Consider the following 23426-nt stretch of genomic DNA (forward strand, 5'->3'; position numbering starts at 1 on the left):
TGAGAAGAGATGATTTATGCCAGATTTAGCTATTAGCTCATTTCAATCTGCAGTCCCTGGGCAGGTACACACAGAACAATTACCAGAAAAACATTCATTTCCATGCAACACCATTACATAGTCTCTGCATACAAATCTAAAAACACACATCAACACATAAAAACCAGCACATTCATCCGGTACAACTGTAGAATTACAATTCATCATAATTTAAAATCTGAATGACTGTGAAATTAATGTTGACATGACTGGTTTAAACTCAGCTGGAAGCATATTCCGATGTTTGATGGCCATAAATTAAAATGACATCTCCTTCCTCTCCCTCAATAAAAATGACAGACTCTGTAAATATGTAAATATATTTAATCTCAGAAGTTTAACTGCTGGACACAAGATGTCTCCTACTTCACTAAAAAGTCCATTCTCAGTGTTATGTGCACTGGAGGCTTCAAGTTTCCAAATCACACTTGTGTAAATTGCATACTGGACCATGATTATCTTCAAAACTAGTTGGGATGTAACAAATCATGCTCATAGGCACAGCAGCTATTTCAACAGATTAATGTGGAAACAGCTTTCTAGTGCCAAACTCTGCACATACATCATTCTGCACAGTGAAGCTCATTCAACTCTAGAAACAAGAAGAAAAACACATTTTTGAGTCAAATTTGAGGTACTTGTACAGTACTGTGCCAAAGTTTTAGCCACTCTAAGTAAAGTGAGGATGCTTTCAAAAATAACACCATGAATAGTTTTTATTATATCAATCAACTTCATACAAAGTTCAGTAAACAGAAGAAACCTAATTCAGAAACAGCAGCAGATCTCCTCGGTACACCTGCACACAGTTTTTCAAGGTACTTGGCAGCTATGTTGATCCAAGCATACTGGAGAAGTTGAAGGAGAAGTTGTGGGTTTAGGCTGCTTCAGTTGCTTCTGTCTCTTCGTGTGATCCCGGATTGACTCTATGAAGTTGAGATCAGGGCTCTGTGGGGGCCAAACCATCTGCTGCAGGACTGAAGATAGTTCTTAATGACTCTCGCTGTATGTTTGGGGTTGTTGTCATGTTGTCAACACAAATTGTAACAGCTCAGATGCCTCCCTGATGGTATTGCACGATGGATAAGAATCTTAACATCAAAAGTGCCTAAAACTTTTGCACAGCACAGTACTTTACTCAAGTATTTACATTTTATGGTACTTTGTACTTCTATTCCACTACATTTCTGAGGTAAATATGGTATTTTTTTACCCCACTACATTTATTTGCCACTTATAGTTACTATACTTTAAAATAAAATGTTAATATTCTAACTGTTGTTTAAATTGTCTGAATTTTCTTTTCTTTAAATTATATATAACATTATAAAAACATATGATACACTTATATACAGTATAATGATGCAGTACTATTACTATGAATCTACCAAAGGTATCTAAAATTTGTTCCATATTGATGAACTACAACATTAAAATGCTCTTATATATATTTGTTGATAAGTGATAAAAACAAACAATACACTAAAATAATATAACACTCTAACTCTAAACTCTCTAAAACATTGATGCTGATAATACTTCTATACTTTTACTTAAGTAACATTTTAAATTCAGTACTTTTACTGAAGTATAATAATTCTTCCACCACTGGTTATGGGGAGGTGAGAGTCTCATTTATTAATTTAATAGACAATGTTATAACTGACTGGCCGTCGGTGAACACAACTACTTCACCTACTTCCTTGTACATAACAGTAAAATGTTTGTGTTTAATTATCTTTGTTCAGCTTTGTTGTCCTTGTTTTGGCTGCATGTCCATGTTCATCTTCCTGAACATTGTTGTGTGTAAGTACATTTAGAGCCTCTAGAAATCAGAGTCAAAGTCCTTGTATGTGTAAACATACCTGACCAATAAAACTGATATCTGTATATGAATGGATAGAGGAGAGCATCAGTGTTACAGAGATATATGAGCAATGTTGATGTAAAACCTTTGGCACTGTCAAAAAAGTATTAATATTGTAAAATGGAAAAAAAAAAAAAAACAACTAGTGGCTCACGAGTTTTTTTTTGCCCCACAGTCCCCTATCATGTTAATCTGGCCATGATAACTAGATGGGGATGAGATTCTCTGTTGCAATTTAATCAATCAATACTGTAGAAACGATTAGATTAATTAACTATAATTACCAATGAGCAATAAAGAAAAACTATCCAACTTAAAAATCTATTACTTCTGCTGGTTCTATGTTATTCCTGGTCTGACACCTGGCAGTGAAGATATTGTCTGACTTTGCTCATATCCAGAATATTAAATTCTCTCCATTTCCTGTATCCAGTGTCTCTCCTCCTTTCCTCTACTGACATGTTTGTGTAGCCTTTATATGTAGCTTTTTAAAAGCCTTCTGAAAGCAGACATCACTAGGATCAAGCATCATCAGTAATATCTGTCACATCTGGGATTTTGGGAGGATAACGCCTGTCAAGTCGCATTTAGGAAACACTTGATGAAAGATTTTTACGAAGGGTATTTGAAAGCATCACGTCTTTGAGTGTCGACAGCAGCGCTGTTTCACTGATCTGCTCACACATCCATGATGACACTCAACAGACCCTGCAGGCACGGAGCAGAAGGATGTCTTTACTGCTCATATGTGCATTGTGCAAAAAAACTGAGACTGCACCCTAGAAATCCTCCCAAAGTGAAGAAATTAAGATTAATCACCGAATCACCTTGCATGAAACATGCAGGTACCAGGACCACACAAACGGCTCTCTGCGCCATCTGTCGTGTACTGTGGGAAACAGATGACCTATGACTATTTTCAATATCAGCTTGGCTTACGATAGACTTCTGTGGAAGCCAAATTCTGCCAGAAATGAAAACAAAAAGTCAAAAAGGCTACAAATGATAGCAATAAAAGTTATTTCTAGAAGTGACATAAAAGGTCTTCCCATAATTTTGACTTGCCAAGATAAATATTCTGGTTAATTAGACCTCCAGCTGTTCTGGGAATAGGCCTTTTTAGGCATTTTTGACATGTCTCAGGAGGATAAGCATAGGTGTAGATAATAAAATGAATGATTGCTGCATAACTTACAGGGTTACAAGATGATAGTTTTCACATTTATGGAGTAATCTCCATTGCCTTTTGGGATGTTAGCAGAAAGTAGTGTATGGATATACTTTTTTTGTTCTATTGTGGAGTTTTTTAAGGCACTGTATAGTAGATTAATTTATACAATCAGAATTCAGGCACTGAAATAAAATGGTTGACTGTAAATAAAGTGCAATATAGTAAATATGGAGTGATTTACAAAAACAATTATTATGTTATTGTATTAGTAATAAATACTGAAGCTCAGGAAATATAGAGAGACGTCAAATCAAGTATGGGCTAGCTGTAACATCGTTAGCAAAACACAAGTTATGTTTTTATGGCTCCTCGCTGGTAACAGCTGTGGCCGGAGGTGTTATGTTTTCAGGATGTCCGTCCGTCCCATTCTCATGAACGCCATATCTCAGGAACGTCTGGAGGAAATTTCTTCAAATTTGGCAAAAACATCCACTTGGACTCAAGGATGAACTGATTGGAATTTAGTTGTCAAAGGTCAAGCTCACAAAACACATTTTTGGTAATAACTCAAGAATTCATACCCTAATTACGAAAAAGTTTCAAGCAAATGTCTACAAGGATAAAATGATAAAGTGATGACGATTTATATCCAAAAGGTCAAAGGTCAACTTCACTGTGACATCATAATGCTCTGAAAAAACACTTTTCTGGTCATTATTCAACGCCATAACTCCAGAACAGAAGGGGAGATTGTGACCATATCTCACATTTGGTCGGATACTCAATTGGTGACACTAATCTTGGGTTCCCACCTTGAAACTGTGGAATTTGTAGCTTCTTTGCGGCAACGTCCATATCTGAAGCATCATCTGCTGTCATGGCCACAACTTTGTGTTCAGAATCAACTCTACTGGCCAAGCATGTGAACACATACAAGGTCTTCACTACAAATATTGTATCAGTCTGGACAGACGTGGATGTAAACTGCAACTTGACTGGTTGGTAGAGGTATACAACCATAAGGTGGTATTTCCGTTTTTTTTGTCATTTGGTGCCACTGAACAACAGCTGTTACTGTCAGTTATCATGAAAACATGACTTTGAGTTCTGACTTACCCTGATAGTACAGTGGCAAACTTTTTGGGCTTAAAACAGGTCAGCCTTTATTTTTGTTTAACTGTCTAACTAACATTACTGCAAAAATTACTGGTCTTACACTACAGTCCAGTCTAAACTATCTCTGTGAAACTGGGCCCAGTACACACCCAAAGAGTCCTGAGAAGAGCACTAATCAGGTGAAACACCAGTAGCGGTGTACCATGATTAGGTAGATGATGTGAGGCAGCAAAATCTCTTGTTCTTTGAAATCAGTTTAGTCAATTTCTTTTAAAAAGTCAAAATTATGAGATACTAATTAACAGAAACTGTCCATAATTTTGACTAAGTAAGACGATATTTTAACTTTCTAATTCTGACAAATTCACAATTAATATGAGATATCTTGTAAATTTGAATTTGTTGTTAAAGTTGAAATCGGCATCTTGCAATTTTGACTTGGACGACTAAGAATTTGTATTTTTAGTCTTAACTTTAAGTTTTAACTTTGCACCTTTTATGTCTTCCATGCATTCAGGTCCCAACTTAAAAAAACTCCAGCAGGATGCAGGAAATCTGAATTAAAAAAAGACACATCAGCAGGCTGAACTCATCATAACCCAAAGAAACAAAATGAAGCAGTGCAGGTTATTGCAGGTTTGAACCGAACTGAGCCTGAAATTACAGACTCGCATTGATTTTAAATGGAAAATGAAGGTCGTTGTTGCAGTTAACGCCGGCTGGAGCTCTTGCCAGCTATAAGGAAGTCCCAATGAAAATGATAGATGGCTATTAATTAAACTGGACATTATGGGTGGTCAGTAGCTAATTAGACTCATTGAGCAGGAAGAATCACAGCAATAGATACCATTCACAGGCCAGTCATTCGCTTGACATATTCACATAGACCTGTATTGTCTTCTATCACATTACTTTTATATGCTTTTCTTCGATTGTTAAAGCTGTATGCTGCAATTTACTTAATAAAGTGATACATTTGGAAGGCTACAAAAACTAGACAATAATAATTCATGACTGTAAATTATAAAACTCCATTAATGTAGACAATTAAGCTCCTGCCCACATGCAGTTTTTGAAACCCAGAAATAGGGTTGGCCTACTTCATGTTCATGTCCAGACAGGCAGAGAGCGCGCTCATTATGCAGCACTGTCACATATAATACTGCCCTAATGTGCTGCTATGATTAATTAATAAGTCTTCAGTTTTGCCTGAAAACTCTTTAAGCTTGTGGATACATATTCATAAAGCTCAGGTTGAGTCAAACTTATGGCCAAAATGTATGATTATGTATCTTTAAAAGGCTTCCAGAAGGTCACCGGCATCATCAGGAGTAGTTTTCTGTTTCATTCATTACAAGTTGGCACTGTTGGCACATGATTTTATGTGAACTGTCTTGCAAATATGCAATCATATGAGCCTATAAATGTTCAAGATGTTGTCCATGCAGTATGATTTGTTGACCACCAGATGGCACTCTGTTATAACAAAACATCACCTGAGAGGGCTCCTTCCTGTTTGATGCAACGCCTGCACACAAGAATCTGTCTCATGATTTGTTGCACAGCTTGTTCATTGAGGTACTGCTTCAGGTATGTTTCCATGTTACAGTTATCTGGTTTATGGTCCCATTTCCAGACATGCACAGTTGATGGCATTTTTGGAATAATTTTCCTGAAAGTAGGCTCACTATCAAGTGATATTTGATGTTTCCTGGCTCTGCAGCAAGATAAACAAGGCTAAAAGCTTCAATTAGCCTTTAAAAGGCCTATGAGTGAGCTAAAGTATATTGCTCACTGAGGATGATTCATAACACTCTGCATTAACTTTGTCAGTTATAATCCATCACAAGGTAATAGTCTTAAATAAATCTCATAGTAATTGAGATGAATCCCTCATTTCAATGACAAGTCTGGTTTTTAAGACCCAATTACCACTTTGAGTTCCCTGGGCCAGCAATGTGTGGGGTTCGGGCTCTGGAAGGAGGAGAGGGGGGTGGCAGTTGGCTGTTTCAGCAGAGAGGAGAGGCTGGAGAGATGGACTCGGTCCAAAAAGGGATGGATATCTTCCTGGGCTCTGCTGCATCAGAGGGCAGGTAGATTTATGACAAACGCACACAATCTTAATTTGTGCTCAGCCCGATAATGCATCTCAAGGCCAGAATAGTTCTGCTCAGTGTTTCTTAACTGGATGTTTCTTTAATTATATGTCAGAGGCCATAAAACTCAGGAGGAGATTTTCCCACAAAGCACTGTTTTATGTCTTAGTCATTACTGTTAATTACAAGCAACAAGAAAAGAGACTTAGGGAAGGAAAATGCAAAAAGAAAAGTGGGTTTATTCGTTTCCATACACTCTTTTTTGTCACCCTGTCGGTACACTGATCATTTATAAGCCTTATCAATGACGGGACACTGTTGCTGTCCCCTCCAGAGAGCAAACTTTAGGGCGCTGATCAGGGAAGAGATTGTTCACCTTAGCAAGCGTGTGTGAAAACATGAGGCCTCCATTCAGCACACAAAAGGAAAGAAAAACAAATCTGTACAAATACTGAATAAATGAATAATACAAGAGTTGTAGTTGTAAACATATACATATTCACAAATCCATAATCATACAATACTTTCCCGCAATCTAGTCTCGCAACAGAAGCCGTTTTTCCTTATTGACACATCAGATGGCGTGTGCACACTTATGAGTATCAGACATGACGGTTATTACTGGTAATAATTTGAGAGAAATCACAAAAACTGAGTTTTGATGACTTCTATGAGAAAATGCATGATGGCTCTACACAAATGCTCCTCCGCCTCCACAGCCCCCCTCCCCCCTCTCCAAAAAAAAACTGTCCATTCATATGAGATTACACAAGAGAGTTGTGTTCTTTGTTTTTATTTCAGCGCTTGATATTTCCTGCAAAATTCAACCATATCGCTGTTCTCCTGAAGTGTTCTGACAACCGATTAAACATTTAAATTACTTAAAAGCAAAGAGGTTTTTTTTTTTTTTTTAAAAAAAGGCTTCCTACCCCGCTCAATCCTTCACCCCCTCTCTTCAGTCAGTGGGTGATCATCCCCTCACCCTCGGCTTGGCACGCACACACACACACACACGCACACACACACACACACGCACACGCACACACAAACACACAGTAAATCAGGCGGGTCAGTGCATCTTTGCTCTCTTCCCCCACCACCCCCCTCCCTCTTCTCGAGTCTTTCTCCCCCAAGCCGTTATCTGTGGCGTCGAGTCCGTGGATGCAGGGACAGAGAAGCCCTTCGCCCCTCCTCAGCTCAGCTCGAACCCGGCGGAGGACTCGATGGCGTACAGGAGCTTGTTCCTCATCAGGTGCTGATCGATGAACTCCGGCAGCTTCAGCAGGTTCATGCAGGTGCTGGCGGTGGGCAGCCGCTCCAGGTCGGAGCCACCGTTGTGGATGCAGAAGGCCGGGTAAAGCTCCTGTGTGCATACGTAAGCTGTTAATAAGCACCTGACAGTCGGATTAAAGCTTAAGAGAAATCTGATCGTCGTGCTACATTTACTGACATAAGGAAAAATGAGATGTGATTCAACTCGTGTCGGTGGTGATCAAAATGTCCGAAGCAATCCCGATTAAGCAATAAATGTCAAATTCCACAAGGGGATAAATGTTAAAAGACAGACATTAAGCGTTAAGCTAATACAGTGGAAGTATAAATTTAGGAAATTAGCTTAGTGCTTGAAAGGGACTGAGTGGGAAACTGGCCCACAGTTTGACCCTTGGATGAGATGCTGGAGGAATGGTCATTTCATGTTGTCTATCTGGCATTTTTTAAATCAAGCCCACTTGCGATGAGGCCACCTCATCTGCAGACTGTGACACTGACCGTTTCCATCACAAGCCAGGCTGCCGAACGAGCTCCTCCACCCTGATTTCATTCTGCTATTTAAAGTTAGCGTATATACGGTTCAGCGGCCATACCAGCCCGATTAAATGGCTCTTCGGGGGCTTAGCCGTAATGACCCCATTTTTCTGACAATTACCGTATTAAACTATCGTTGCTTATTGAGAAAGTGTCATTACCACGGCTATCATTTTGGAAAAAAAGAGAGTTTCCATCATCTTTTTTAAATGGCTTCTCCTGACAGAGCTATTTCTCCTCTAATGAATCCTGGGCCGTTTTCACGACAGCTAATTAAGGCTTAGCTGGCTCAAGCTGAGGGCCGGGTCAGGGGCCGCTCCCCCCACGAATTACCGCCCTTTACGGCCTGAAGAAGAGACGAGGAGGGAGGAGGGAAGTATCCACATGCTGGCCAAAGTCAAATTGATTAAATGAGGAGGCTAGGCAACTCTTAAACCCAGAGAGGAGGGACTGCGAAGGATTTTAAGGAGAGCTTTGTTCCTTCATTCCACTGCAGAGCAGCAATTAGGTTTTCTTAACTAATGACAGTAATAAAGTGTACTAAAACCAATCATATGATGATTACAGCTTCTGGTTAGACGAAGTAAGACACATAAAAACTCTCTAATGGCCCCGAGCAACACTTTCTGCTTTTTTCCTTCCTTATCTCGAACTACTTAAGTATCCCACAAATCAAGTCAGTGAGAAAGTGAAATGGCCGCCAATTAGGAAATCATTTCAGAAAGAGGAGGTTAGAAATAATGATTCAGCACTGTTGAAACAATATTTAGAAGCAGAGGATACGGTTTCTTTGTATGTTCGTTTTACAGGAAATTGCTGCTTTCTGCAGTGTCACACAGAAGGCAAAAGTTCGAAAGTTCAACCTGCTACTTATTTCTGAATAGTGATATTTGTCCAGCCGAGATCTCTGGCCAAGCCCACACATACAGAGTTCTTCAACAGAGGAAGGTCGTGAACTATAAAACAACAGTGGACGTGGAGATAAGACCTCACCACACTAGGCCAGTCTTATCGCCGCTTAATTTGAAAATGATCATTTTGAGGGCTGTTATCAGTCTAGGTATTTTCATTACAAGCCCATTAAGAGGGAACACTCCCTTCTGTTGAGCTTGGAAAAGCTGCTGATAATGGAGGATACCGGCAGTACACAGTCTGAGAGGTAAGTGTAGGGAGAGAGGGAGAAGAAAAGACGGAGCGAGGGGAGGGGGGGGTTCAGGTCTAGTCACCTTGAAGCCCAGCAGCGGTGGTCTGGAGCAGCTGGTGACAAACTTCAGTAACTTGCGCTTTTCCTCGTCTGTGAAGCCTTCGACCACCTCCCAGAAGGTCTGGATGACGGGGTGAGTGGCTGAGTATCCGCCTGGAGGATATATACACACACACATTACCCTCATTATATTAGACTTTCACTTCTTCCCAACCATTTCAATGCAGATGTGTATTTGTTTATCATTAAAATACATAGATATACTGTCACTGAAATCCTGCATGTCAATTCCCAAACTGTGTGATGGTTTCCAAGTGCTATAAGAAATTGCTACTCCAGCACAAATGTCTTTAAAGTCCCTCAGTCAAAAATTTTCTTCTTGTTACCTCAGTTGGATGTTTGAGCTAGTTTGGCACTAGAAGGTTGTTTTAACATTTATCTGCTAGAAGTGGAAAGTTTCTCTGTGTTTACTTAACATCTGAGTTTAAGACGTGTACCTACGCGCATTATTTGTGACATCACAGCGATTTTGGAGCCAATTGTGGTCCAGTATTCAACTTACACAAGTGTTACATGGAAACTTGAAGCCTCCAGTGGACAAACACTGAGAATAGACTTAACAGTGAAGTAGGAGACGTTTCGCATCCATTTGCATACTCATAGATTGTGGATTTTTAATAATGGAGCAGAGGTAGATGTCATTTTAAGGGTTTTTTAAGGAAGTAATTAACCATATCAGACACAAATGACTAATTAAAGCAGAGTATTTTTATATGTCTTCAAACGTGTCTGACATCAGCTCCTACCTGAGTAGTTTGTGAACTTTTTCAGGTCGTCAAGACAAATTGGCACATGAGCTCCAGATATCAGCACCTGTTCAAGAAGTAGAGAAACATACGTTATAAGTTTCCGTGAGTTACAAATATGTTTCCATAATTATGTGCAGTTTTTCTTGCCGTGTGCGGACTACCTGGATCTCCTGCTGGTCAAACATGCGCAGCCACTCCAGGTTGACCACATTGGCCAGGCCCTGTCTGAAGGCCAGGCAGTGAGGCCTGATCTGCTTGTTCAGTCTGTAGTCAGCCACCAGATGGATGTAAGCTATCCGGTTTGCTGTGGTCACAGGAATGTCTTTTCCTCCCACCTTCAGTTCAACCACCTGGATAAAAAGTCACAAGGGATTTACAAGGTTATTTCACAGTCTATCACAAACTATCTGAATATCTTAGCTCTTATTCTGATAGCACCCTAGTAATATAACTGTCAGACAGGTGGCCATATTGCATCCTTCATCCTTCATTATGCATATGCTTGAGTCTGCATCCAATGCCAGATGACCAACAAACAATGTAAGAGGTTTAATTGTGCCAGGTGGATTTAATTCAATCACAGAAAAGGTAATTAAAATGTTTTCCAACAGCACTCTGATTAAAGGTAAGGCTCTCTGTGAGAGTTTGCGGTTAAGTGCATTTCAGTGTTTCTAAATATAGCACATCCAATGAACATCTGGTCCAATACAATTTGGCCCCGAGCTCTCTTTCATTAGCTTTAGAGCAGTTAGCGCTTGATAAAATGTGCTCATCTCTGTTCATAAAGCCGGGTGTATGATGACATCAAAACGTCTACCGGAGGACAGAATACTGTATGCGACGCTCATCTTTGACGACGCAGTTTTCCTGCATTTGATCTTGAGATTTTTTTATTCTGGTGGTGGGGTGGAGAGTCATGGGATTATTTCGTGTGCTGTATTTACTCAAATTAGAAATAAATGTATAAATGGAACATAATAATAAACAAGAGCAAGACGAGCATATATACACATACAAGTATGGACATATACAAGGAATAATGACTTTCTGTGGTTAAATAACTTCAATTCATATCACTTTTCATGTCATGGTTTAAAGTTTTGCCCTTTTTCTACAGTATAAATTGCAATACAAAAAGGTGTAAATCAGGTAATCATCATTTTTATTTTCTCACTTTAGTTTCTGATGCACTTCCTACAAATATTGCAACATTCACAAGGTGTGTCAAAATGTATCTTTAAATCCACACATTGGATTTAACTCTAGAAACCATAACTCAAGCTTATTAAAGACCCAGTAAGATCCAGGTTTGAGAGGTTTATTGTTATCTGTTATCTAAGGGATGTGCACACATCTACCTTTATGTACCTTTTCCTGGAAAGTTTTCTCAAAAATCATCATGACAAAAGTTAAACAGGAAAACTGCATCCGTTAAGATTTGTCACATGTAGACTGTCAACAAAACCGACTGAGAGACACTTAACAGGATATTTGCTTAACAGTACAAACTACAATCAAAAATTACAATAGAGTTGAATCAGTGCCTCTCTGACGTAGTCTTGACTAAAACTGATTGATAAGCTTCATAAAGGTATTCAATGCAGGGCTGTTGAGTTAGATTGTATTATAATGTAAGGTGTTCCTCTTGTTTAGTCCAGGTCCTGAATGTTGTCTACTGCATGTGGCCTTACTGACAGGCAATCATTTCCTGCTTTTTTCCTCCCCCGCAGTAGATTCTGATTATGTGCTAATGTAAGAGAATTACTGCCGTTATCTTGCTTGCTTTGGCTATCTCGCGAGGGCAAATGCAGGGCAGACTGCTCCCGGGTGTGTGCCTAATCTTTCACAAATTGTTTTCCCTATCGTGTTTGCGATGCCTTATTTGCGACCAGGAGGGCTACATTGTAACTCAGACCATTTCAGGTGTTGTTTGAGAAGAGCTAATAAGACGCGTTAAGGCCTTGAGCAAACAGGGGCTCCGGGTAGTGTGCAGGTCTAGGCCCAGGTGACTCAAAGTGGTGGTGGCGGCTCGTCTCTGCAGCCTTGAGCTTTGGAAGGGACGTGCTTAAGAGCAGCTAGTTGCTTCTGTCAGGCGTGTTTTAAGATAATTCCTGGGGGAAAGGCAGGTGGAATGGTCAACAGAGTCGCTGTGTTCGCTGCACTGCAGCAGAGCTTAGGGCGACAGTGGCGACGTGCTTTATCTCTCTCAGGGCTGAAAAGTGGTACATCATGAGGGAAATGAATTATTAACGCCACAAAGAGGAGCCAAACAGGAGGAAGGAAAGACGGCTGAATGAGAGGTACTGACCATGACAGAAATGAAAACATGTGACATGTGAATCATTTATCCAACTCCATCCCAACCTGTCCCTGTCCCCATCCCCAGTCACCTGAGCTTCTCCCAGATCATTGTTGACCACGGTGAAGTTGAGGCCGAGCTCCTCTACGTCTCCCTCGTAGCTCTTGAGGAAGAGGAGGTTGCGGTACATCTCCGGGTCCAGCGAGGCCAAGTGGTGGATGTCCACATCAGCGCTGGTTCCCAGAAGTTTGGACAGGAAGAAACTGGCGAAAGGCAACTCCACCAGCATGTTCTCGTAAAGCGCCTGCGTAAAAAACGTGGATGTTAACTAGAGGACAAACAAGGAAGTTTGTCTATTGTTGTAAATACACCCGCAAAACATCAATCGGTACAAACGAGAAAGTGCTCGGAGCATTAAACACAAGGATTGTTTATTGCTTGGGTGTCACTGAATAAAACATGATGATTAGATAACCGAGATAACTAAATGGACTGCGTAGCAAGCATAATATTACTATGTACATATTCAAAAATCTGATTACAACATACATTATACAATATTAAATTTGCACTACTACTTTTATATCAAAGAATCAAGTGATAAGATAGTAAATCTGGTCACATCAGAGTGACTGAAAGCATAACATGGCACACAATCTATCTAAAACACACAGGCTTCTGTTTCACCCGCCTCAAACTTTATAAATGCCAATTCTCACCTTGACCTTAAATGCCATTAAGAACCACAGCCGGGCAGGTGACTCATAAAAACCCAAAGCTAATGTACTGGAATAGTCCGAAAAAGAGCCCGTTGGAGGCATTAAAATATACAGGTCTTTATAAATGATAGCGTTAAAAACCCTGACCGCATCAGCTAAATGGATTATAAATCTAGAGGATTTCCATAATGCATGCATCTTAAACACACAGGCGTGCATAAATCACAGCTATTTTCTAAACACAGGTTAATTGCACAACTTCAAACATTGTCTATTTTTTATGCAAAATAATCCACTTAGTATTTCTCCCGTGGCCGCTGCTCGTTTCAGACCATATGCGCGGCGTGGCCCCTTGAAACCTATCAATAACACTTGTGCCGGGAAGAGGCAGCAATAAGTATATGGAAAAAACCTGTAGCCTTATTTTTTCAATGCCACTTACTTTATTTATGAGTGTTTATTGCCAGAAATTGTGCCAAAATGACTTGGGCTGGAAAGAATTAATTATTATGGCCCGGGCCTTTTAATATAAGTGAGTGCAGTGGCAACGCAATTAAAGCAGATCGCAGCACCATCAGGTGGAATAAATGCCAGCAACATTGCAGGTGCATTCTGTTAGCTGCCAAATAAATTCCTTAATTTACAACATTAGGAATCAATAAAATTATAATGCCTGTCAAATGCATCACTATTAATCAGGGGTGCCAACCTCACACACCTCTGAGGGGAACTATAAGTCGTCTGGGATCAATGGGGAAAAGACTGTGGAGAAGTCTGGTGAGTAAAGGAGAGAGGAGGATCAAACTTTCCTCACCCTCACAGTTACAAGAGCAGAGAGGCCACTGCTGATGAGGTTGGAGGTTTTGTACTAATGAGAGATGGATGAGGCGCACAGAGAACCTCCTTCAGGCCATAATGCATAATGAGAAACTAGATTTTTTTCTTGACAAAACAAACTTAATCTTGTCCCATCACGATTAAATTAACTTTTCAGTCTTTAAACTAGAGTGATAGCAGCAAAGTAACCTGTTTTCATGTTTCCCCATTTGTGGCTTAAATCTTTCAGCTTGTCAGCTGGGTGGACAAGTGAGGAAGAAGGATGATGACCGGCCGCTATTCTGATGTTCAATCCCATTTCAGTGAGTACCCTAGACAAGCCACTCCTGCCTGTAATACATCACCTCCACAACAATGGCACGCCTCGGACATTAATTAACAATATTAATCTCCCGTGTCCTTTGAGCCACACTGTGCACTGTGCACATTGCAGCAGCGGTGATGCAATCCCAATCTATATAAACGGTTGCCTTTTATCCAGGCAATAACGGCACTAAACAAATATCAATACACCTCTCAAATGGCCACTCAAACGTCCATTTTTATGGAGAAAGAGGAACTTACGGTAGGGTTAATTGAAAGTCAAATTCAAATTAATTTCCCCCCGCCTAATTGCCTGAACCATTAGCTATGGAGAGCACAATATCGAAGGAGTGGGAGCTTGTAGCTGCTGATTGATCATTTCTCACTTGCGCAGAATACAGACAGGAAGAGGAGAAGGCGGAGGAGGCGGAGGAGGAGGAGTTACGATGCCCTGATAAGTGGACCGGACCATCTCGGGCCGAGCAAGAGAGAAGAGACCTGGATGTTCCTGACTGTAAAACAGATCAAAATGCTATTACCACATGCTTTGAACGCTTATTTATGTCCTGTCTGCTTGGGCTCGCTGATTTAGTGCCAGCCAAATGCAATCACTACACAAACAAGAGGTAGGAATCATCGGCTAATGGAAGCCCTAATTGAGAGGTGACCGCTTGTCATGAGGTAATTCTTCTCCGGTTGAGATGATAGCCCCCCCACGAGGAAGGCATCTTGATAAACAATCACTAGCACATGCATTAAGGATGATTTAGAAACATTAGCCTCTAATAAATAGTGCCATCACAGGAAGGAAGGGACAGAAAAACAATGCCGTCAACAGATTACGCACAGGGCTAATTAACAAAACTGAGGTTTGCACAAGTGCCAGGTTCAAGTTCTAAACCCCCAACCCGAAAATCTTTTGAAGAAATTCCCCTCTATGTACATATACAGCGAAGGTAGCCTTGACACTGACTGTGACTTATTTTAATTATGTATTGACGTATTGGCCTTCAAATCAAGGCCGTCTGTGACTTAAGGCCCAAACACAATGAAAGCGTCTGCATGTTCTGAAGTACACCGACAGTTTTAAATGGCTGAATGTGTATCAAAAGTGTTATAAGGCGCGCCAAACTGCCTCGACGCCCCTTCTCTAGACTCCTTGTTTCGATTTTGGGGCATCAAATGAAGACCCAGCGACCAAAGCTGAGAGAATGAATGAGAGAGAGAGAGAGAGAGAGAGAGAGAGAGAGAGAGAGAGAGAGAGACGGGGCGGTGGTGGTCGAGCGAGGAGAGGGAGCAGAAAGCCGGCGAAATAAAACGTTATGTTATGATTATTTCACAGGGGTTACGTTCTAAAGCGCAAATAAATAACCATCAAACACTCAACGGATGATTTACTGTGGAAACAGACGCTCTTAGTTGCATTTTCCTCCTCTGCATTTCATTCGTTCATTACATCCGACTAATGCAGCAGTAAATACTGAGAAGAACAGGACAAATCCGTGTTGGTTCTGTGGTGTTGGCATTTCAAAAAAAAGCGTCGAATGAGACGTGTCAGTTAACGCTTTCAGTGCATTTGGGCCTTTAATCTTTTAATTTTCTTGATACCTTTTGCCAGCAGCTTCTTCAGACATTCTTCCTGCTTTTGGGGCTTTAAAAAGGCCTGAAATATCTAACAGGAATAGAGAATTTTCCACTAGATTTTACTTTGGATGCTCACCTTTCCAAGGATCCTGCCCAGGAAGTAATAATGCCTCGTGAAAGAGTCTCCGACCAGCATCTCCGCAGCGGGGCTGGGATACAGCAAGCCCTCATTAGTCGTCTTGAAGAAGCCCTGGTTGGGGTTGAAGCCCGACTTCAGGAGTTCGTTCAGGAACTCCCGAAAGATTCCGCCACCGTCAATGCCCGCCTCATCCAGACCGTGAGCGTTCAGCAGATGGACTCTGATCCTTTTCTTCAGGTCTGGTTCTAATGTAAGGACACAAGGCAGGAGAAAGAGTTTATGATGGTACAAAAAGAAGGATGAACACATTGCCCGCTAAAGTTCACGGTCACTTTATCATCACTCAATAAATGTGATCAACAGTCCACCCAAGATGTCAGTCACTTTCATTCTTCACTTCACATTTAATTCACTATAATTTCCAGCAGGCTGACAGTGTCTCAGGTTTTTAATAGTTGATGGTTACGTTCCCAGTTTCTAAAGGTTATAAACCGTCTTAAATCTTCATCCATAAATTGAAAAGCATATATCCTCAGGTTCCTGTTACTTGTTAACAATAGATCAGATGGACTTGACTCCTTAGAGCTACTAATTGAAATGGGTAGAGACTCAGAGATTATTAAGATTAGGAAGAGTTAGAAAATACAAGTGGTTTTATGAAATTAAAAGTAATCAAAAACATGCTTTCTATGTATTTTTAATTACACTGACGCTCCTCTTTCAAGGAATCTCCTTTAAATACTTGAATAGTTCTGTGAAATATAATCTCAGGTTTTATCAACAGACTCCTGATTTCTATTATTTTACTGATTATCTGGGAAAAAATGTCTGCTTTTTGTGTCCAACAGGTACAATGTTAGGTGAATGGTTTCCCATGTCCAGTATATGCAATCATACAATTAATCTCATCTAACCATCTTCCTAACTTTTAAAATAATAGAAATTATTTTCTTTATTCTTGATGGGTGTTTTTCTGTTAAAACTGGCCAATTGCCAGAATTGTGCACTTTAAAACTTTTGCTTAATGATTGTTGCCAAACAAACTCAATTTACTATTTCTGTGTTTCTATATCGTGATGTATAAAAGCTGATGTTTTTCAAATATGCTCTGCCTGGTGCTATTTGGGTCCCTACTTGAAATTTTATTACACTTATTTTAACATTTTATCTTTATTTAACCAGTGAACCTAATTAAATTTGAGAACCTATTTTGGCCAAGACAGCAGCTAATAAACAGTTGTACACAAAGCACAGTTAAAACATACAATAACAATGAGTTAAAAGCACATGAGGAATCCCTAACAGACACAGAAGAGTGAGAGAAGAGAGAAACTTTGCTGCTGCATCTGTCATTAAAGCTGAGACTGCTCTTTAGACTATGACGACACCATTATTTTATTTTTTAAAAAGGAAATTAAACCTCATTTGGTTTTGTCATCAAACTAATAATGTCCCATTTGATTGCCTTTTTCTTTTATTTAACATTTACTCAATGTTATCCTGATTTGATTCTATTATATTTTAACTCCATTTTATTAACTTTTTCAGGGAACGTTCACTTCCGAGGTCTCACCTTCTTCTTCTCTTCTCCATTACATATCCCTTTAATATTAACCCTTTCTGTATGAGCTGAACATCACACTTAAAAAGTACAGAGATGCAAACTTCTCAATTAATGGCCTGATTATTTCTGTAAATAAAGAAAACTGAAAAAAGTACAAATATAATTCCTGTATTGTTCAAATCTACTGTATCACACCGCTGTTGTTTTTTTTTTCAACAAACATATTTTGCAAGAAAGCACTTTCTTGACCTGCAGAATATTCAAATCAAATTCTATAAAAGGTTATCTTTCAGAATAATTAATGTACAGTGATAAATCAAGGCGGCTATATCTTATAGACACATAAATGATATAGATCATGTCTTCAGCGCAGGTCTCCTACTACTCTTTTTAATCAGATTGCCCCCACCCAAGTGCCCTTTCAAATTCAAACACAAAAGAGGTGACTTAAAATAATTGATTCTGCTTTTATGTGATGCATTATAATAATCGTAACCGAAATAATGCTTTACTGAAATTCAATACTCTGCACAAGGGGAGAGCTAACCTTCATCTTGAACGTTAACCGGAACCTTGATCCTCAATATTAATATTTTATAGAGCGTAACAGGAGTTTCATTAACAGTGTCAACATTTACTACACCGTGCCTTTTAGCTCACAGGTAAAAAAATCATTATTTTTATCGAAACTGTAGTGATGCACGCCGTACCGTTTTCTGGAGAGAGCTTATCGTAGGCGTCTTCGTAGATATAGTTGCGTCTGATGGTGACATTGATGCCATCGGGGAACGGTCCGTCCCCCTGCACGTCCCGTTTGTCAGCATAGATTAACCTCTGGAAGATCTACAAGACAGATGTTAGCCCCATGGCACGGTCAGTGACAAGTTCTTCCAGTTTTTTTTATTCTGACCATAGGTTTTTACTGTTCACCATGAGGCACAACATTGTATAAAAGCTTTTGCTTCTCATTTTAGTCAAGTTTGACAAAGTAAACTTGACTGAATGATTTCTATTCAAAAGTAAGACATCGCTAAGCAGTGACAGGTCCTAAATTGAAGGCAGATGTCTGTGTATAATTCTGACACAAGGAGCTTAACTGTTTGGTCTACCAGCTGGTGTTAAAATACTATGTGACAGACGTACCAAACAAGTGGTTAGACATCAATTGGTCGTCAATTTTTCTCAACATCCTGTGGTTTATCCTGACAGAACTGATACTTGAAAAGTTTCTATTGGATTTAACATAACCTCACATCATATTGTGTTGTGATCTCTGCTGTTCACTACTAAACAGATAGGTAAAGGTATACTTATATAGGTAACTGATATCCCTATTATGCCAGAGAACTCTTTGGAGACCCCCCTGGAGACCTGAATACAGTGAAGGAAACTTTTTGTTGTGGTTGTGTGTGAGACAGCGGAGGTGGAGTGCAGTACCTTGACTCGTTCCTCGAAGGGAACTACAAAAGGGAGCTCTGTGAGGATGGCCAGATGTCTCTCTTCAGACACAGACAGCTGTGGAGGCTCTAAGCCAACTGCAGAAAGACACAAAATTCAAAATTTTAGCATTTCATGACTTTGGATTAATCATTCCCTTCTCTGTGTGTGTAAATACTAGGGCCACATGTAGATATATAGTTATTAAGTGTTAAATATAGTTGAGTTTTTTGTTTCTTCTTTCAGTGCCACGATATTCAAAATATTTGCCCTTTTTATCAATTTTCTGTGTGCGTAGCATGGAGAAAATTGTGAAATCCTGTATTGTATAATGACAATAAAGTTAAACCTTGAACCTTCAGCAGGTGTCTACAGCATATCACACTTCATTGGAACCAGTGCTGTACTCTGCTGTACCATCATTGCCATTCTCACCGCTAAGCTCTGTAGTCAAGACCCGTTTCTCTGTTTACAGACCAGCCATTAAAGACACTTCCATCCTACATCCTTTTAATTACACCCTTTTAATTAACCCAACTGTGAGCTGCCCACCCATCCGCCTGGCTTTATCTATTAAGCTGACGTTTGTTTTGTATTAAACTCAGGGTTTTAGATCGTTTAGCCTGAAAAAAAAGAAAGAAAGAAAAAAAAAAGCCTCAATAGCTAAACCGCTCTTCATCCTCCTCACTTTGTGTCCACTGCAGCTCAATTATTCTGCTCAATTAGTCAACCTGATCTGCATTTTCCCATCAGGTTTCCATCTTTGAGGAGAAATATGGCCCCGGAGTGGTCAATACGTTGCTCGTTCATCAGCTATGGGCCCGTCCATTTAAGGAAATGAGAAAAGGCCAGACAAACACACGGACCAGATGTGGCTGAGTTCATCAGGTACTTTCACACTAATTGAATTTATCCCATACAGCCTCTGAGTGGCATTAGGTAGATCATACACACATTGTTATCAGCTTGTTTTCACACCATACTTCACAGAAACCGGGGATGGCTCAAAGTGAGCCAGATGAAGCCCTGCCTGCGTCAGTGTATTTTCCTCTTAGTGCCTAATTGAGTCAATGAAGAGAAAATGTGGTTATATATCTTTGTTAAAAAGGGGAAGGTTAATGACTTTTTCTGATGTTTTTTTTCTGTCTCAGAGAGTCGCTTTGATGGAAATATGAGGCAGTTCTTCCCAGCCAAAAAAAAGAGATTTTCAATCAGTAACAACATTTACTAGTCCTACATCTAAAGATGGTTCAATTGCAATCTAACTGCAAACCTTAACTCCTATAGAAATTAGAGCTTTAAGTTCCTCCTATTTCCTCATCTGTGAAATCTTATGGATCCATGGCTCCATCGAATATGCAGCAAACATGGAGAAGGTGACTTTGGACAGCAATTAGGATGATTTCCTGCGCTACGCATCAAGCTGACACAAGCATTATACGATTCTTAAATTTTCATTCATTGCCAATAGTAGTTCTATGCTGTATATATATATCGGTGTGGCTTCATAGAAACAGCCTGGAAGTGTAGCTGATGATGAATACAGAAAATATATTTCACACAGATGAGTGACCCCTACGTTTTTAATTATCAGGATAAAAGTGAATTAGTCAACAAAGGCTTAAATGTCCTACAGGAATATCACGATCATTTGTACAAGGGCTCCATTTTTTTAAGCACAAGCTTAAGCAAATGTGTTCATTTTATGCACAACAAACATTTCTGACAGCAAACTAATGATAGAATGAACAAACTCCTCCATCCTGGTGAAGAAATGCTTATTTTTATAGGCATTCTTAAAAAAAAACAACAACAACATTAAAAACATTAATCAGATTACACTACCATCAAGTGTTGACTGAAGAGGTCCGATACGTCCCATCCTTCTCGTTCTCCACACGTGTCTCGCAGAGGGCACATACAGCTGGGTGACCTAGAGAGAGAAAAAAGGCAGGAAATGAAGAAGACGAAGCTCCTGTCAGTGCCTTTGGTGTTGAGTAAGGAAGAAAGGTGTTATTAAATCCCCAAAGCTCTGTACATCATCTTATAAAAAAAAAAACTTTTAAATTTTTAGATTTTTATCTCTCTTAACTCTTTCATTTGTCTGTTGCTTTTAATATAGTAATATTTATTGTGTTTGCTTAATAACTTATCAAATAATCTTGAATGTTCTGTTTTTAATCTCTGTGAAACACTCTGTTAAGAAATTTAATCTAATTTTAAGGGGAAATTAATAAAAAATATATATTTTATGAATTTTCTCAGATTAGGAAGCTTTGTGAATACAGCCCAAATTATTACTTAAGTATTTTATTCACAGGCATTTCGAGTTATAACAAAGGGTAAAATATGTGACAAAAAATGAACGACAGGCAAAATCTAAACAGCTATAAAGTACCTTATCAGCTCGGATGTTGACCTCCTCAGAGAGCCAGTGACCTGCTGGACAGAAAGGTCGTCTTATGTCGCGAGCTTTCACCATCTTCACCAAGTTAGTGATGACCTGGGTAGTAGATCAAACACACACACACACACACACACACACACACAGACAAACACACATCACATTAACATCTCTGAAACTGGCAATTGTTTTCCCACAGAATTAACTTCATTGTTAGACAACAAAACGTACATTTCAATCACTTTTCAGAGCAGAGAATGTAAGACTGATAGAAAGAGAGGTTTTTTTTTTCAATGAGCGGGCTGTTCAACAGGATGAGGTGCCTTCTCTTAGGGGAAAAAAAAGCAATTTGAGAATTCAGCCATTAGTGCACCATTTATGGGGAGTATAAAAGAAAAACGACCTGCACCGTCCCTCAATGTCCAGCCCTGTTAATTACTGGCAAGGTCTGCTGACATCAGCCATCGGACTGAGAATGCGAAAGACACAGCAGCATCGGTTCGCGGCACTGCAAGTACCAGCACAGCTCTCTCGCGGATATATATTTCACTTTGATGTAACGTTGTCAAATTGTAACATTTCAAAAAGACCGAATCTGTACTCTAGTGGTCCGTTTTCTTTTGTCTGAACCTCTATATTTAGTTAAATGTGTATGATTTACAATATAAACACTGATAATTCATGCTCAACAAATGTTGTATCCATAAACGGCCTCTTGTAGTCTTTGCAGGGGGACGACTGCTCTGGCACAATTTAAGCTGAAAGGGCTCAGGATCGGGACTGATGACCTCATAAGTTTCCTTTGTAAACTCTAAAGGTTTCAGCCTCCTTTGATACGTAAAACGCTCTGCTGTTGCTATGGCTAGTCGCCGTCAGACATCCGCTGTATAATCTCATGCATGTCATTGCATGAAGATTCGTTAAGGGAGCTGTTATAACGGTTACAGCCGGGCCATTTCCATATAACGCTCAGGCTTGATTGTCTCAATCGAAATGTTCCTTTTCTAAAGCACGTCATTTTCATAGAGAGACAATCAATCTCGGCCAATCACCGGGAGGCAAACAGAGTCCGCAATAACGGCAAGTGCAAAATGCTGTAAAAGGAGCGTGGCGATGGGTTTGGAGCAGGCCTACCCCCTGACTCTGGGAATGAATAAGCATTCCTTAATTAGCCCATCGGGTTAAGTGCAAGCCTTAATGGGCCTTTCCCAAACTCCAGCGTGACATCGTTCTCCAAACATGGCCAAGAAGAAAGTTCCATTAGCAATATTAATACAAGCTTAGTTGATCATTTTCATTCAATTAACTTCTTTCAATTAAATAGATAGCTCGACAATGGAGGTGATAAAAGATGGGGAGGGACGGCTGATGACACGAACTAAACATTAGCGTGTTAGGGGTCAGCGGCGTGAAACCGACTGTAAATCCCACCGTTCAATTTGGAAAATGCATTTCCCCTGCTCCCCACTTCTTTAATGGGTCGTTTTAGCTGACAGGAGGCCTTTGAGCAGATCTTTTATGAAAATTCCTGACATGCTTTTCACGTATTTGCCACCTTTCACAGAACGCTGGTGTCCACTTTTAAATTCTTCTGTCAAAGACTGACAGCCGGGAACAAAGTTGCTTAATTACCACTTCCTTGATAGAGAGTAGAAGAAAGGAGAGAGAGAGATGTGGAATGAGAAAAAGAGCCGAGTAGAATGAAGTTAATGCTGTTTTCTGCCTCATTTACTCTTGGTAAATAACCAATGGCTGACCTCCACAGCTGTGATCCACCTCGTCTTTGCCTGTTCATGCATACATGCTCGATTTCCACTAACGCAGACGAGCATTAGGTCACTATGCTCCGATGCACGGAGAGGCTACACAACAATTAAGCCTGATGTTAATGTGTCACATATGCTGTTGGGTATCAAAGGGAACAAATTCATCACATTGTGAGAAGGAATGATGCAAAATATTTTTGCTGTCTGAGTTAATTGTGAGCAACATGTATGTAGGGATTAGAGGTCAGATATGAAGCTACTGCTTC

The 23426-nt window shown here is 39.9% G+C and overlaps 1 protein-coding gene across 1 annotated transcript in view; it reads right to left on the reverse strand.

Annotated features, from left to right (window-relative positions):
- Window positions 1-6508: 6508 nt before the first annotated feature.
- Window positions 6509-23426, reverse strand: part of ube3c (ubiquitin protein ligase E3C) — a 29045-nt gene continuing 12127 nt past the window's right edge. Inside the window, exons 15-24 of the mRNA XM_044339758.1 lie at window positions 21389-21493; window positions 20836-20923; window positions 18991-19088; window positions 18264-18396; window positions 15987-16234; window positions 12499-12711; window positions 10270-10458; window positions 10106-10172; window positions 9322-9452; window positions 6509-7652 (exon numbers count right to left, since the gene is read on the reverse strand). Of these exons, the coding sequence (XP_044195693.1) occupies window positions 7482-7652; window positions 9322-9452; window positions 10106-10172; window positions 10270-10458; window positions 12499-12711; window positions 15987-16234; window positions 18264-18396; window positions 18991-19088; window positions 20836-20923; window positions 21389-21493 (1443 nt within the window). The 3' untranslated portion in view covers window positions 6509-7481. The remainder of the gene's footprint in view (window positions 7653-9321; window positions 9453-10105; window positions 10173-10269; window positions 10459-12498; window positions 12712-15986; window positions 16235-18263; window positions 18397-18990; window positions 19089-20835; window positions 20924-21388; window positions 21494-23426) is intronic.

This window comes from Thunnus albacares, chromosome 21, assembly GCF_914725855.1.
Source record: "Thunnus albacares chromosome 21, fThuAlb1.1, whole genome shotgun sequence".
NCBI lineage: Eukaryota > Metazoa > Chordata > Actinopteri > Scombriformes > Scombridae > Thunnus > Thunnus albacares.